Source organism: Brachyistius frenatus, unplaced genomic scaffold, assembly GCF_029030835.1.
Source record: "Brachyistius frenatus isolate BFR_SWC_R1_liver_20210118 unplaced genomic scaffold, ASM2903083v1 Contig_70, whole genome shotgun sequence".
Taxonomy (NCBI): domain Eukaryota; kingdom Metazoa; phylum Chordata; class Actinopteri; family Embiotocidae; genus Brachyistius; species Brachyistius frenatus.
In genome coordinates this window covers 752,416-768,556 of record NW_027210669.1, presented here as the reverse complement: position 1 = coordinate 768,556, position 16,141 = coordinate 752,416, and the positions used below count along the sequence as shown (strand labels likewise).

The window sequence follows — 16,141 nt, the reverse complement described above, 5'->3', positions numbered from 1 at the left end:
ATAAAGGCCACCGGAGTACACAATTATCAGAGGAAAGTGTAAAGGAGCGGTTGTTACAAACCTGGCAACCCAGTTGGACAGTTTCACTTTCGTTTCCACTGAAATCCTGTCTGGTGCAGAGACTTCATAGGGTGACTGCAAAATCTGCCCACAGAAATGCGGTAGAGGACTTTAAACAAAGACAGCACGTCACAAGACCTTTAAGTGCAAACGGGTGGTATCAAACCTGCAAAATCAGACACACAAAACAGAGTCAGCGGCTGAATTATCACAAGTTGTTTATGTAAAAAAATTAGACAAGTCACAAAGTAGTGACGTCACCATACTTCATGTACAATATAGCATCTCCATTAACAAACATTTCATGACACAGAAATTAATGAACAATATCTACATTCAGAACATGATCCCTCCACTGGGAATAAGTTAGCGCTATACAGTGATCTCTGATTATTCACAAACATTTTTAAACTGTAGTACTTGGTGAAAACCCACAAAGAGTTTGACGAAGGCTCACATACAAAGTCTGGCCAGCTGGTGGGAGAACAGGTTCCTAATGACAGGCTGGCAAAAGACACGGGAGGGAAGACCACAAGGAAATGAAACGATGGCCGAGTATACTGTATGTGGGTGTTTCTTACAAATAAATAAACCTGTGAAGGGGAAGAAGCAGAGGCGACCCTCAGGAAACATTCAATCGAGCTAAACGAGCCGTCAATCCCATCCCCTCTTTATTTACAGTAACGGTTGAAATATAAACAAATAAACTCCTGCGCGAGTTAGTGCAGACGAAGACAAAAGAAAACTATTGTTCACATATGATCACTCATCTTTCCTTGCTTTTAATGTGAAAGTAAATAGATGCATCAACCGAGATCAGTCCTGCTGGTCTATTCATACATCCATTACATTGTAATCGCGCGTGTTGTCCATCTTCATAAAAATAAACAGACAAGTTTGTGACAAGAGGAAGATCACTTTACCGTCGGGTGAAATGACTCTATGCAACGTGTACATCTGTTGTGCATCTTCACTGATCCATGGCACCACAGTGTCAACTCTTTAACATGTGCCATATCCTCGACGTGCGGTGCATGTGCATGAGAAAAGTAATGAAAAAATACAGCTCTCTGTGGAAAACTGACAGAAGTTCTATGATGTTGGCAATACAGCACAGACAGCCACAGGATGCTAGCATTCAGGAGGGCAGCGTGATGACAGAGAAAGTGCCGAGTTCAGGGTTTGACGTCAGAGAAGTTTGTGTAGGTCTCACTGCAGCTGGAGGATGTGCTGAGGTTTCCAGAGCCGCTGCCCTCTGACGGAAACACACACATCAGAGATTATTTTCAGATGTAACAAATGACGCATGGATGTCTGAGACACTTAACTTGGGATTGTTTGTTTGACTACCGGAGCTGGTGAGAGACTGGCAAGACTTGGACTTTTCCATGAGGGTGATCAGATTAGCAGCAGCGATCCAGCCTTCCTTCGACGTGTTCAGGTTACGCACAAACCTGGACACAAAAATACCGTTAGGAGTATAAAGTAAATATAATATGTTGTTAATTTTCCACAGATAAGGTCGTGTCCTCACCACTGTCCGTCGTCCCCCTCCTTGACCAGCCGCACCGTGTCTCCGCTCTTCACCGAGAGCTCTTGAGCGCCGCCCTTCTCGTAGTCCACCATCACCGTGTACTTCCCAGCACACTGCTCAGAGTCAAGATAAGAGGAAAACACAGTGAAAGTAGAAAATCACGAGTGACCGTAACAAATGAGAACAATTCTGTGCCACGAATGAACAAGCAATTCAAGACCTGTCTCAAGATGCACTTATGAATACTGCAATAATAATAATAATGGTTCAAATTATGCTTTTTTTTTAAGCGGAAAAGTCCAGATAGACTCACCGTACACTGCTGTGAGTATTTACTGGCACTAAACAGCACACAGTTAGTGACGAACTGTTGGTCATAACTTAGCTTTTAGCAGCTAAACGGGCAAATACCTTACCGAAGAGCTTATCAGAGCTAAACTCTAAATTGCTTTCTTAACCAAGTTAAAATTCCTGTGTACATTTGGTGATGAAGCATAGAGTGACAAGAAAACAGAAATGAATAACCATTTATAAGAACGTACAGGATGAAAAAGTTTAGTAATAATATATGCTACATAATGCACAGTCTTGGCAGGACAGTTGGACCCATAGGGGTTCACTGGTAGTTGTACGAGTGATGCATTAGCGGTTTAAAAATCTACAGAAATGCACAGAAGGGACCGTGGAAAGAAATACATATGAATTTAAATATAGAAGGAGTTATGTCAAAATGGCTGCTACTCATTCCATTTACAGTGACTTCAACAGACCTTTTGCGTCACATGATTAAAAATTAAACCCACAATGCGACAACAAGGCTGACATCCGTTTGTCACACAGCGACTCACCAGCTTCTTGACGTTCTCTTCCTCTGGATCAGAGTTAAGAGGATCCTCAGCACTGGAATAGCCGTCTTGCTCCCCTGAGGCGTCCAGTGAGAGGGAGGCCTTGTTCCAGCCTGAAGAGAAGAGGCAAACACAGGTGTTTAGTTGACGGCAGCATTCAGCTTCAGTCAAACATGTGCGTGACCTGAAGTGAGAGGAAGAACCACAACAAGTTCCATGTGATGAAAGAAAGGAAAAACGTCTAAACCCAGGAATCCCAGCGTGACACGATCAGTTCAACGACTGCTACAGGAAAGAAGATTGTGCACTCTGGCATGCAACTTCATATTTGAAACTCACAAACAAAAGGTGTAAAGTGGCAGGCAACCATTACTCCGTGTCAGTGAGTATTTCTAGGATTTCCTCTAAGCTTGAAAGGAATGTGGAAACACGCAAAGTAAAAACGGAGAGTGGTGAAATGGCCCAACAGCCAGCCAGTGAGCGAGCTTGTGCCAGTATACCTCTCCACTTTGTCTGAATGAGACTAGAGGTGCTGAACCACCTGGCCCTGCTCAGGTGGAGCGGAGGAGGACCTGCATCTGTGGAAACACAGCTAGTCACACACCCTGCAGCAGCCACAGCCAATCAAACTGATCAATGTTGAAGACCCTGGCTGTACTTTAGCATTACGGACCATCGGCCAACCGGACAGGGAGAGTGTGCGGTCGTTGCCGAGCAGAGTAACTAACCTTTGAAGCCGAACGGCGTGGGATCACTCTGGCGTTTCGTCTTGTGATCTGGGCTTGTGGGAGATCCTACCATCGAGCAAGAACGGGAGAGATGAGGGTAGTGGTTAAGACAAGAAAAGACATCACCAATAAAAATATGAACATTTAAAAGGCCAATTTTGATGAGAAATGTACAAAGGTTACAATGGAAAACACCAGATTTTCAACGCCGACTAAAATGACAGATTCACAGTAAACAAACAGAAAGGTTGAGGAAAGATGACTAATACAGAGGTAGACACCTATTAGTAATAACGAGGGCACACAAAACAGCTCAGTGTCGTGATGTTTTTTTTTTTTTGAATGAAAGGGAAACCAACACAACATTTCACAGAAGACATTTTAAAAAAGCTCAGGTGTAAATAATCAAATGAATCAAGGCTGCTTCAGTTCCGGGGTCTGTCATGACCTGTGCATCTGTGCTTTTCCTAACAAGTCAAAATGTCTGCTGTGAAAAAGGCTTTTCTCTGGATTGAATAAAACTGGGGTCTAGAGCTGCGTGATACCTGGTGATATGAAGGCTGTCATGGGTAATGTACAACTTTTGTCATCTGTAGTTGAGGACTCTGTGGAATGAAGCATGTCTTTAAAATAGCATGTCTTTAAAAAATAGTATATATTTATTGTTTCTGTAGTCATTTTGTCCTCCAGAGATTTAGATTGAGGAATACTTCAACATTTTTGGAAATAGCTTAGTCACCTTCTTGTCTAGACTTAAATGAAAAGACAGAACTCTGCCAAAAGCCACTTAGCTTAATTTATCTGGGCACAGGATTGGAAATGGGTAAACAATTAGCTTTGTTCAGACCAAAAGTGACAAATCTAAAGCTGGATAGCAAACACGTAATATTTGGTTTGTTTAATCCGTGCAAAAGCTAAAGTGGATTCACAGGAAGTTATGAGTCAAAAGCAGCAACTTTCTCAAGTTGTTGTTGACACCACACAGACATGAAACTTCATCAAACTCGTGGCAATAAAAGGAATACTCATACTCAATTCTTAAAATTTCACTAAATGGAAATAAGACTTTTTCATTTCACAATGATATGACTCACTGGATATAAAATTAACAATGGCCTCCAGTTACCTTTCTGAGCTTTGAGGTTACTGAAGCCCTGTAAAGTAAAACGCTTTTTAGCCACAGCAGCTCTGTCTGAGGTCGGGCTTGTCACAGCCTCATCTGACCCAGAGGAAAAGAGAGAAGACGGGACAGACAGACAAAAAAGAAGGAAGGAAGATGGTAAATTAGACAGGGATTAAGGGAGATTGACAGAGGGAAAAAGTTATTTGATTCATTGGACAATAAGAAATGAAAACAGGGGTCATTACAGGAGGGGAAAGCAGAGACGTACTGTAATATATAATTTGTACACTACATGCACTACAAATTTTAAAGGCAGATTTGTCGAAAAACAAGACTTATATCTTTCTAACTCTATCTCTCCTGATTAACCTTTTCCTGTGGGCTTTGGTGAAGAGGAGGAATTGACATCGGGGCTGCAGGGCTCAGTTTTCTTCTCCTCTCCCCTTTTAAAGCTCTTCTGACCGGTCTTGAATGGGCTGTAGTTGGACAAAAGGGAGAACACAAGCAGCTTCAACAACCTCTGAAAGAAGTGGACCTGATTATCCACAGTTCAAAAGTTAAAAAAAAAAAAGAAAAAAAGGCCACCACAGATCAAACTGTTCATTAAAATTGTGAGAAAGAATAAACTGGACGGAGAACAAAGACTTACCTGAGGCTTACTGTTCCACTGGGCACAGGTGGAAACGGGAAAACCTGGTCTGGTGCCCTCTGCTGGCTGGCTTCTGAAACACACAGTGTTTTAGCTTCTGGTAAAAAATGGATCATTCTAAATTAATTCAATTTGTAAATGGGTTTTACATTGCATTAATGTACCTCTGCATGCCTCTAACTGGGTCGTCAGAACCTTCCTGATTTCTTTCACCCAAGTGGTTTTTACTTCAGCTGTTGGTGCCTGAAATGCAACAATGAAATATATTCAAGAGCGCTGTAAAAACTGTAAATTGTTTATCACCTGAACCAGTAGGCAAACATTCACCTGCACAGCAAGTCGCTCACATGCACCTCCATGTATTTATTTACCTGGACAATGTAGACCTCCTCTCTGGAATTGCACCAGACTTCAAACTTTTTGTTGTCTCCCTTTGCATTCTCAGTAATGCCCACAGCACTCATCTGTTCAATAAATGGTGGAGGAAAATATAAACCTTCATCGCTTAATAAATAAAAACAAAGACATGAGAGACAAATGCAACATTGCAGCAACAGTAGAGGCGCTCACACTCAGAGACTGTTTGAAGCTGTATGACGGCGCTTTCTCGTAGCCCTCCCCGTTCTCCTCCCTCCTCTTGCAGAAGAGCAGGGCCTTCTCGTGAAGGAACAGGTGTCTTTGCATGGGCTTGAAACGTGCCAGATCCTTAACCTTGGCGTGACCTTTCTTGTGCTCTGTCCACACGCTGAATGACCCCTGCATCAGCAGCTTACCCAGCTCACTCAGATTACCCTGAAAGAGGAAAGAGTTAGAGGGAAAGATGCAGAACCTGGAATCAATCAAATTTCACAGTTTAAACATTTGTTGTCTTTGGTCAATTTTCATTTGAATATGGATTTATATAATTTGCAAATCCTCACATTCATTTTTATTTACATCTTACACAGCATCCCAACGTTTTTGGAAATACGTTTCTCCTTCCATCTTACTGTAATAACATTCCCTCTCTGTTTTTGTTGGAATTTTTCCCAATAACAATCCAAACATTAATTTCATGTCATCGCAAATCCGTGCAGCTTTTAAACAATATCATATTCAAATACTAGCCTCGGCATGAGTCCGTCTCAAGCATCTATTGTGTGATTAATAAGCCTTGGGCCTGTTTAATGTCTCACCTCATATCCCGTGATGGCAATGAGGTGCATGGAGTCATTAACAGCCTTGAGGATGCCTAATATGGAGGTCAACGCCTCCTGCAGGTCATCAGTCCCCTCACAGCCCTTACTGTACTTCAACATTTCCTGCAGTCAGAAAACGAGCCATAAACCAGCAGCTCATAGCAACAACAGGAAAACAGAAACCATTTTGAAAAGACCAGATGATCTGTGGCTAACAGACAGTATGATACCTTCAGTAGCAGCTGATATTTGGTAATCCTCTGAACTGGCTTCAGCAGATACGAATCTAACCCCAGTTTATGCTCCAGATTTTTCTGGCACTCCTGAAGCATAAAAATAATAATTATGTTAAATAAAACATGAATTCAAAAGCTGTGCTGAGGATTTGTTCACTTGAAAGAAGGTTTGTTCACCTGGAAGAAAGCACAATCAGAGCACTGTCTCCACAGGCTCTCGGAGCGAGGCTTGTTGTGACAGTACTTCTCATAAATCTGCAGGTCTGTCATCTGAGAAAGGCAGTCAAAATAATCTGCAATTAAGAAACTTCTTCCTCAGTACAGTTAGATTTATCTTTATATACGCATCTCATAAATCACTCACCCTCTCTAGAAAACATCTTCCAACCAGCTCTGGGCAGTCTGTGTACTGCTCCAACTCCCTCAGAAAAGTTCTGGTAGAAAACAAATTCATTAAAAAAAACAAGTAGAGAAAGAATATGAGAAGAGGTTGATTAAAATGGACTTAATTTGCCAACAAAATGTCAAGTCACAGTGCAGGTATCATCAGTGACAGCCAGATGGCGCTGTGTTACCTTTTGTGGAAGTGGTAAATTTCTGGCATGTTGCCAAACAGAACCTCCTTTTTGTTCTGCAAAGGTGCAGGAATGAGGTGAGACATTGCTGGATTGTCCATTTCAGAGGCGTATCCCTACAACACACAAAACCAAAACCTTACATTTCATGCAAAAGTAAAAGACAGAGGACTGAATGAACACTTTTGGAGTGAATAAACACACCTGCATCACACAGAGCAGCTCCTCCACATAGGCTCTCTCAGTGTCCAGCAGCTCGTTCATGACGTGCCTGCAGGCAGACAGAAGAAAGTGGAGACAGACACAAAAGCAAAATGAGATCAAAAGAAGCGTTCAGTGTACTCGGGAAAGAAAGATGCACAGCGCTATAGATAATAAGATAACTGGTTTTCACACAACCCATCTGCTGCGTCTAATTTGATTAAAGATGAAAGAGTTACGGCTGATCCCTCACCGCCTGAGCACTGCCAGGTTCTCCTCCTCCTCGGACAGAGAGGCATGTCGGCTGTTACTGTCTCCGTTCTGCAGTTGGCCATTTTCCTGGGAAAGAAAAAACCCCACCTCAGATCACTGTGATAAGCAACAGACAATAAAACTTCAGAGAACAACTGGACGACACTCACTTTTTCACAGTTGTTTCTGGAGCCGGTCTGTGAGCCGTTTTTCTCCTGCTGTGCTCTGTGTGCTATGAATGAGGAAAGACGCTCATCATTTTTAAGTTATTCAAAATGTAAAGGAGGACCATTTCAACCTGTTGCATCCATCTGCTGACATCAGTAGGACGAAACCATCTGTGGGCATTTTAGCTGGTCCTCATTCAAACATAATATCTGAGGCACCACAATAAGAAGAAACATGTGCCACTAGAAACTGAATTTGAACTCTTTATATTGTAAGTTGCTTTCAAGTCATGCACAGAATAAAGCATTTCGAGATAAAAGCCTTACATTTTTTTTTTTACACATACAAGGTCCATGTGTGGCTGCGTGAGGACTGACCTGGTGAGCTGAGAGGGGATTTGATGAAGGCTTCAGGTCTCGGGGCTACAGTCTGCACAGGCCGGGTTTGTTTGGCTGCTAGCTTCTTCAGGCTGACCCTCCTCTTGTCAAACATTTCCTGCATGGACATCTGCTTCTGGAAAACTTTCTCCACTTGGTCCTGACACAAAGGAAGCCATCAGAGAAGTGTCATCAACATTTGATGCTTTTTAAGTACATTTGTTCTAATTAAATGTGTTGTTTCTAGTATAATATCACAGTAATTTGACACCTACTGACACTCAACAGATGTTCACGATAATTGTTTTTTTTTTTGTTTACTAACTGCATCCAGTTGTTTCACTCCCTTTGAGAGTGACAGAGTGATGTTTAAACACGTTTTCTTCTCACATGCTGGTCCTCTCACCCTGAACTGCTGGTTCAACACTGCATCGTACTCTGCCCAGATGATGTCGAGGTCTGTCAGCTGACTCTGGCTTGCGTTGTCCAGGTAACGCTCCAGCTCCTGCAGGGCCAACTCCGCCCCTTCGTGTGATTGACACTTGTCTACTGGCTGAGATGCTAGTAGGTATATACCATCATCAACCCATTTCGATGCCTGAAAAGGAGAGCAGAGGAGCAAGAATGTTAAAAAAAACAACAACAACAAAAAAACACAACAACAAGAAAAAACAACTACTACATCCGTGTGTTGTCTTCTCACCTTCTCCAGCCGCTGGTGCAGCTCAATGGCTTTGAGGAGGTGGTCCTTCTTGGCCCTCAGACTGCTGCTCACATTCTCACCGATTGCTCTGAGCTCGCTGCATTTGGGACGAATGGAGTCCTCAGCATAGTGAGAGTTCTGGATCAGTTCATCCCCCTCACGAGACAAGGCCAAGGCTCGGTCCAGAACCTCCTGTGGACCAATGTGCAGCGAGAGTTCTGATTTTTCACAGGTCTTCCAAACTATTCATCTGGATCATTTTATATTCTGAAACCTGATTTTTAAACATATTACATGAAGTTTTCTTATGTTGGTTGTGATTTTTCTAGCCAGAACGTATGCAATACAAACTGTAACGGCTTATTTTCTAATGGATCACTGTGGTCGATTTAATCTCACTGATTACACGACATCACAAACATATTAATCTTTTGAAGCAGATTAAAATTCATATTATTATGATGAAAATTACATTTGTTATATTATCATCTGCTAAAAAAAAAGTCAAACTGTCAGTATTTTCTGAGTGATATTGACAGCACATGTCCATTACAGTGATCGGAATTGAGAAAACCACAAAGCCCCATTTTGAAGATATTATATGGTTCGACAAAGCTACAATGGCGAAGGGTCGGGTGTGACTTACACAGACTCTCTCCTCATAGCTGGTGAGTTCACAGAAGATATGGTCAGCGTGGGCTGGGCTGATCCCAACCTCAGAGAAGGTTGCCAGTTTCTCAGACACCTGATCCAGCAGAGCCCTCACCTGCAGCAAAAACACCGCAGTCAGTTTTTCAACTTTAAAAAGAGTCAAGTTGACAGAGGAGTGAACAGACTCCAGCTCACCTCTCTGTAGTTATGCTCAAAGTGCCGCAGTTGGAGACACTGCTCCAATTTGGTGTGATGCCTCACCCAGAACTCATCGAAAGCCCTTTCTGTCTCGTCCAGCTGAGACAGCAGTCTGTCAGGGGAAGAGAGAAAGACACGGAGACAGAAAGAGATGTGAGGTGGACTGTTAAAAAAAAAAAAAAAAAAATACATGAAGCTGAGAAATGAATCAAGTCAAAACTGCAGAGGGAGATGCTGACTGGCATTTGAATCTCCTTGTTTTCCTGTGTTTGTATGTGTGCCTGTTGTGCAGGGCTAATTCTTGTTGAAATGATAATCAGAGCTTATCAGGGCTGCCTTGACAACTATTATTCCTAATGTAGAGATGGGGGATGACAAAGCCATGACAAAAAAATAACTGACATAAAAACAAAAAAAAAAAACACCTACTGGCTTTACTCTTTGGTACATCAACAATGGGAGGCTGTGAAATTCATTTATATGACAATGGTGGCACTAACATTTTTTGCTTTTTGCTCAATAAATAGTTCAAATGATTAACAATTATGAAATAAAACAGTCAATTCCAACAAATACAAATTTAGGACCATTTTCTTTGGACTTTATACTTGAATAATTCACTCATCTCTGAAAAAGCCTGCTTTGTATTCGGTCTCTGAAGTTGTAGTTTTGACACCTTATTATTCAGTGTTAACAGTTACCCTGACAAAGGGTTTATATTTAATGATTTCTGCTCCTGTATAATAGCTGAAACCTGAATTTTTTTGTGTTAAATGATGAAACTAGAAAGGTAAAGCATTTGAATTCACATCACTTTTACCAGTCTAGTTTCTTTATCTATATGAAGATAAATCCATTCATAATCTATGCACGTTTTGTCCTTTACAGGGTCACGGGGGGGGTGGAGGGGGTGGAGACAATCCTAGCTGACTTTGGGTGAAGGCCAATTTAGAATCACAAATTAATCTAACATGTTTGTCTTTGTAAGGTGGGAGGAAGCTGGACAACATGGAGAAAACCCTCACAGGAAAAAGGAGAACATGTAAACTCTTGATTCCAACTCATGGTTCCAACCTTTGCACTGTAGCCAGGTTCTCCAGTTCATCCTGGTTCATGTTGTGGTCGGCGTCTCGCACTACGGGCTCATTGATGCTCTCCAGCAGCCTGCTGCCCTGACCCAGAGCCACCAGTATGTCCTCCTATAGATATACAGAGACAGATAGGACAACATGTAGAATCCAAATAGACAACTTATATGCTGTATAAAGACGTATACAAAGAAATAAAGGTAGAATGCCGGTGTATGTAACTGGGGTTACCTTCATTTTGTCTTTCTTGTTGGTGTGTGTGCTCAGCAGGATGGTTGTGGCCTGGATTTCATTTGGGAGTTCAGTTTCTGCCAGCTCGGTCCCAAATGACTGCAGGGTCTGAGCAGTTTTCTTTACCATCAACGCAAAACCTTCAATAGCCTGCATGCAAAACAAAGATTTCCAGCATGCTTGATGAGAAACAAGAAAGTGACACATTTGCAGCTGCTCCATTCTTTAGATTCAGCTGATGCTGATACAGTGTACCATGTAATACCCTACTCTGCCCAGTACTTTGTGTTGCAACATTTTTATGGAGGGTTTCAAGTAGCAATAGAGACATAGAAGACGTTTAAACAAGGTAATCACTATTAAATACGCCCCTTCCACGTAACAATTCTGTCTCCTTTTTATTTTCATCGGATTCATTTTTGGTATAATTTACGCACACTCATTTAATGTCTGTAAGTATTAATTTGTCTTATTTATAAGGTAACTAGTGGCCGTTTGGAAAAGTGTCATGGTGAGTAAAAGGTATTGTGTACATACAGTGCGGTGTGAGATCCACTTCTCATGGCAGTAATCCTGCGTTCCCCCCAGTTCGTGGGTCAGCTGGGTGCGGTCGATATAGGAGTGCAGCTCAGTTATAGAGCTCAGCATGATCACCTGAGAGACAAACATACTATTACATACATATATTTACTGTCTTCCTCTAGAAATCACATTTCTTCAAAATGTTTTTGTTTGTTGACCTCGTTACCAGCGGCCTGAACTCAGAGCCACAGAGGGCGGAGCATAAGTCACTTATGAAAATACAGTGTTTCTACGCACCGGGACCTTCATCTTGAATTCATCCTTGTTGAACTTGAAGAGGATGTCGGAGAGCGTGCGCTGCAGGAGGGTGGTGGGCCTCAGAACCAGAACCAGCTGGAGGTTCCCTGGGAAGGAGCCCTAAAATCAGAAATGAGGCGCAGACCGTCACTTACATAAGAGAGCAGACAGGATCCTCCTCCACCCCGAGTCAATTATACATCACCGCTCAGCAGGACATGTTCTGTCTGCTGACAGCCTGCATTATTCTTTCCTTTTGTATCTCCTTTTATCTCCCATGTGAAAAATCTTACTCAAACACATACAAGCATGTGAAGAAGCTTGTGGAGCACGAGAGAAAGAGGGGGGGTTGGTGGGCACCATTGTGACAGGGACATTAATCTTGATGTCCCTGAGATGCCTCTGCATCAATAATGGGGGAGAAGGAATCTGCATACATGTGTGCAAGCACATGAATTCAGGTTCTGTCTTTACACATTTACTAATTTCTGCCAGCTCTTTACACACGACATCTAGTTGACATCTTTACATGTAATTCCTCCTTCAGATCTTCCCTTTATTTTCCTGATTTAATGGGCATTTCCTGTTCGACTCAGGGCTACGTGATATACAGACTGTAAAACCATTTCAGAGAAACTTATAATTTATCAGTTTGTGCCATATATATTATGAATAAAAATGACTTGACCATTTTTTTTGTACATGAAAAGGAAGAACAAACTCTGGAAGCACATCTCGCTCAGAGCATCCACATGCATCCTCTTCATATCCATCACATATTCAGCTCAGCCAACAGAGAGAATAAAATGCCAATTAAAATGTCATGATTGACACCCATTGACAGACTGCGGACTGCTGTGAAAGCAGTCGGGTGATGGTCGAGGGTAGACACTGATCTCTCCTCCTGAGGAAATACTATTGTTAATACAGCTTTAATTAGCTAATGACCTAAATGGACGGTTCGCCTGATTGGTCGTCGTCCCCGAGTGAGTTGGGGAATGCTGGTCTAAGCAGAAGAGACAGTGGGTACATTGTTAATAAAAATCTCTTGGGAAAGGAGCTGCTAATGGAATTAATAAATCAAATCAGTGTTTGTCCTCGCTGACCTGCTGGAAGAAGGGAGATAACTGTTTCGAGGGGCTAAACAATCCACAATCTGTGGAACATGCACGTTTTTTTTTAAGCATGCGAGTAGTAGATGGTACTATTCAACAAAGACAGAGCTATTATTGTGTGTGTCTTTATGATTAATGGATATGTCAACGTTGTGTAGCGAAGTCAGAAACAGACCTTTTAAAAAATAAGTCTGGCTAGATTCGATATTTTTTTTACCATCACCAAATCCAAAGGAAAAAAAAAATAATCCAAATTAATATCTGATCCTAATTGATCTTATCCAAAGACAACAATGAAGCAGTGAACATGGGCACTGTAGTTTCTTTTGTACAAGTTTCTGCTGTTGTAAATCCTCACTAATGCATCAGATATACAGCTGAAATAGTCCAACTGATGCACATTTTATTCCTGCTTGAGCAATGCACGGAAATAAAACAACAACTAAAACTACAGCATCCAGCTTTTTTTACAACATTTTGCCTTTTTTAAAAGATGAAACTGTTTTAATGACTAAACTAAATATTGACATCTTCTGTAGGAATTAACAGGCTTATGGGCTAAGAGCTACGGAGTTATGTTTTTTGTCTTTCTAGGGGTTTTAATACCTCCAGTGTTACTCTTTTATAATGTGGCTTCTAACCATTCAACCATGCTGCTCAGATCTGTGGTCACTGGCAGTCAGAGTCATGGTCTAGTTGTTCTTTGTTCTTTGTCAATGGCAAATACACACACACACACACAGGCCTCACAGAGGAGCCAGATAAATGACAAGCTTTAGTGACTGACAGTCTGACCATAGATTTAATCAGGACCAGTCTATAAACACTCTGTCTGTCATCAGATCTAACTCAGCACTGCAATGTGTAGCTTTCCCTGAAAACACACTGACCCCCATTCACACACCACAACCCCATATGTACACAAATGTGCTCATGTACATACACACAAAAAGACAAAGAGCATCATTCGACAAGATAAACAGGCTCATTTGCTTGCTCAGACAGGTCTACTCGTCCTCGCACACGCTGACTAAACATCCTCTATACTACAGACAGATACTACCAGTTTTCATCATCATGTATTTAGCAGCCTGACTGATTCACTCCAAACAGGACATTATTGCAGGGCTGACAGAATGCCCCCTATTACTGGCCTGTCAACCTGTAAAAGTCCCCCTTCTGGGATTAATAAAGCTTGATTTAATTTGAAATGACTGAGTGGGTCTCCCATGTCTCTGGAGACAGTGGGTGGTGATATTCATCTATCGTTCCCTCTGTCAGACATTTCATCTTTTCATATCGGTGTCTTTTTGTTGTTATATTATTGAGAGACATGTGAGGATCTGTTCAACCCTGAGCAGGGCTATTATATTTAGAGGCTACTTTAACATTTTTGCCCTCAAAAAATATCTTAACGATGTAAATATTCTTTTGCTTTCAGTATAGCAGAAAAAAAATAGACATTTCTGTAGCACACTGGCAGGTAATAGAAGTCCAATGTCGATATAAATAAGCTCCAAATGTATGAATCTAGGTGTTCGTCAACAGCCCATTGTTTTAGGCCCAAAAAGCAATTTGCAGAAGGAGATCGTATGAGAGGGTGATCCCTGTACCACCACCCCCACTCCAAACCCCCCGCAGACACACTACTGAGGGCTGCCAGTTCTTCATCACCTCCCTATAGAAATCACACAAAAAAAACAGATGAACATAGAGACAGTCTGGCTCATTGTCATCAAGAAAAGCCTGGAACCACTGAGAAAAGCAATAAAACGCAGAACCCTGATTATTTCTGATGCTCCAAACCTGCATTTCCCTCATTCAGCAATCTGAATGACAAGACTCGTGCGAGTTCTCCATCTCAGAAGAAGGTGCTGAAGTGATGAAAGAGGTGATAGAAAGAGGGAGATAGTGTGCAGCAGCTGTTTGTAGTACAGAAAAAAGTATCCATTCATGTAAGTGAGTCATTATTTAAACTGATTTATTTATGATTTAAAAGAGAGACTGTAACATAAAATCAATTTCAAGTGTGATGATGAGTGAGATATTTAAATGAATGTGTGAACAAAAGAAACATAATCTCCTTCTGTCTTTTTGGCCTGTGACTATTTATTTTCCCCTGTAGCTATGGAAACACATGGCGCGCTGCGATGGTGATATGAGAGACTTTAAGGATGGTGTTGGCTCATATCAGCCCCCCAGGGTGAGAGGTGGGAGTTATGTTTGTGGTGAAGCTGTGAAAGGGAGATGGGATTCCTCCAATGCCTCTAAATCCCTGGTCCTCTCACTCCAATATCTGATAAAAAAAAATTAAAAAAAGGCAGTTTCTCTCCCACAGAGAATCCCAGACAACCCAGACAGAAAGTAAGTGCATGCTAAGACGCAAAAACAAACTTACTGCAATACGAAGCAGGGTCCCCTTGACAGCCGCCCATCGGTCTTGCCGGCGATCAATGACCAGGATGAAACCCACGCCTGTAGACGACAAGCTGGAAAACAAAATGAGGCAACCCATTTAACACAAACTAAACAGAGATCCTCGCAGTTTGATGTTTTGGAATTGAACAGCACTGTGAACAATGAGGTGATCCCAGTGATTTTTACAAAGAGAAAGTCTCTACTACAACGTAATTACTCCACACAGAACCGAAAAGTAGGGAATCCTCAGTTAAAACAGGAGCTCAAAGAAAAAAACTACATAGAAATGGTTTCCTATGTGACAGTAGAAAATCCAAGTGCTCGTTCACAGCTTTGCGGTTATGTTATGCTGCCCTTTATCTTCTTAGACAGCTGGTGCAGCCCATAAAATGAGATGCTGTGAAGCACCTCCAGATTTCTTGGCCATCATCCTCCAGCACTCAGTTCTCTCCCTGCTCCCCCTCTTCCCCTGCTGTCCTCTGTGGTCCCAGGAGAGAGGAGGGCTACAGGCTTTACACACCGGCAACCACAAGTGCAGCTCACCAGCAGAACCCCCGTATGTATACCTGAAAACATGATGCATCCGCAGCATAGGTGTACATGAGTAGCTGTCATTACCTTTTATGCAGAAATATCCCAGTAATCCTCAAGTATTTGTTTTCATATCCGCCATTTTGCAACTATTAACTGCACAGACAGGGTGGCAGGAGTAAAAAAAGAGCCATCCTTGCAACATTGAAGGCAAAACAAAAGGACACAGTGGATGAGGCAGATCCCAGTGTGCTGTGTGGTTTGAAGCAAAAGAAGCCAAATGCTTCAAGACCATCACAAAATCCAGCCTCTGCACCCCCCCACACTGCATCTGTAAACTGTCCAATGAGACAGGGGAGCTGCTGGGACACGAGCCAATCACAAAAGGGGTGCAAAGTAATGGGCAACTCTGGTGGCCAATCAGTAGATCTTAATAGATGTGGGAGGGGGAACAGGCCCAA

The 16,141-nt window shown here is 42.0% G+C and overlaps 1 protein-coding gene across 4 annotated transcripts in view; it reads right to left on the bottom strand.

Moving 5' to 3' along the window:
- Positions 1-264: 264 nt before the first annotated feature.
- The window catches only part of LOC138626152 (guanine nucleotide exchange factor DBS-like), a 30,247-nt gene continuing 14,370 nt past the window's right edge, over positions 265-16,141 (bottom strand). The window contains exons 4-33 of one of the 4 annotated variants that reach the window (XM_069707616.1): positions 15,130-15,220; positions 11,617-11,736; positions 11,335-11,451; positions 10,798-10,947; positions 10,553-10,677; positions 9,476-9,590; positions 9,276-9,395; positions 8,630-8,821; positions 8,333-8,524; positions 7,927-8,086; positions 7,552-7,613; positions 7,383-7,468; positions 7,133-7,199; positions 6,929-7,044; positions 6,718-6,787; positions 6,531-6,623; positions 6,348-6,440; positions 6,115-6,240; positions 5,510-5,731; positions 5,311-5,403; positions 5,104-5,182; positions 4,940-5,012; positions 4,660-4,766; positions 4,294-4,386; positions 3,168-3,233; positions 2,940-3,017; positions 2,443-2,552; positions 1,595-1,707; positions 1,411-1,514; positions 265-1,315 (exon numbers count right to left, since the gene is read on the bottom strand). In XM_069707616.1, the coding sequence (XP_069563717.1) occupies positions 1,236-1,315; positions 1,411-1,514; positions 1,595-1,707; positions 2,443-2,552; positions 2,940-3,017; positions 3,168-3,233; positions 4,294-4,386; positions 4,660-4,766; positions 4,940-5,012; positions 5,104-5,182; positions 5,311-5,403; positions 5,510-5,731; positions 6,115-6,240; positions 6,348-6,440; positions 6,531-6,623; positions 6,718-6,787; positions 6,929-7,044; positions 7,133-7,199; positions 7,383-7,468; positions 7,552-7,613; positions 7,927-8,086; positions 8,333-8,524; positions 8,630-8,821; positions 9,276-9,395; positions 9,476-9,590; positions 10,553-10,677; positions 10,798-10,947; positions 11,335-11,451; positions 11,617-11,736; positions 15,130-15,220 (3,313 nt within the window). In that variant the 3' untranslated portion in view covers positions 265-1,235. The other 3 variants (XM_069707615.1, XM_069707612.1, XM_069707614.1) reach the window with 3 other exon arrangements.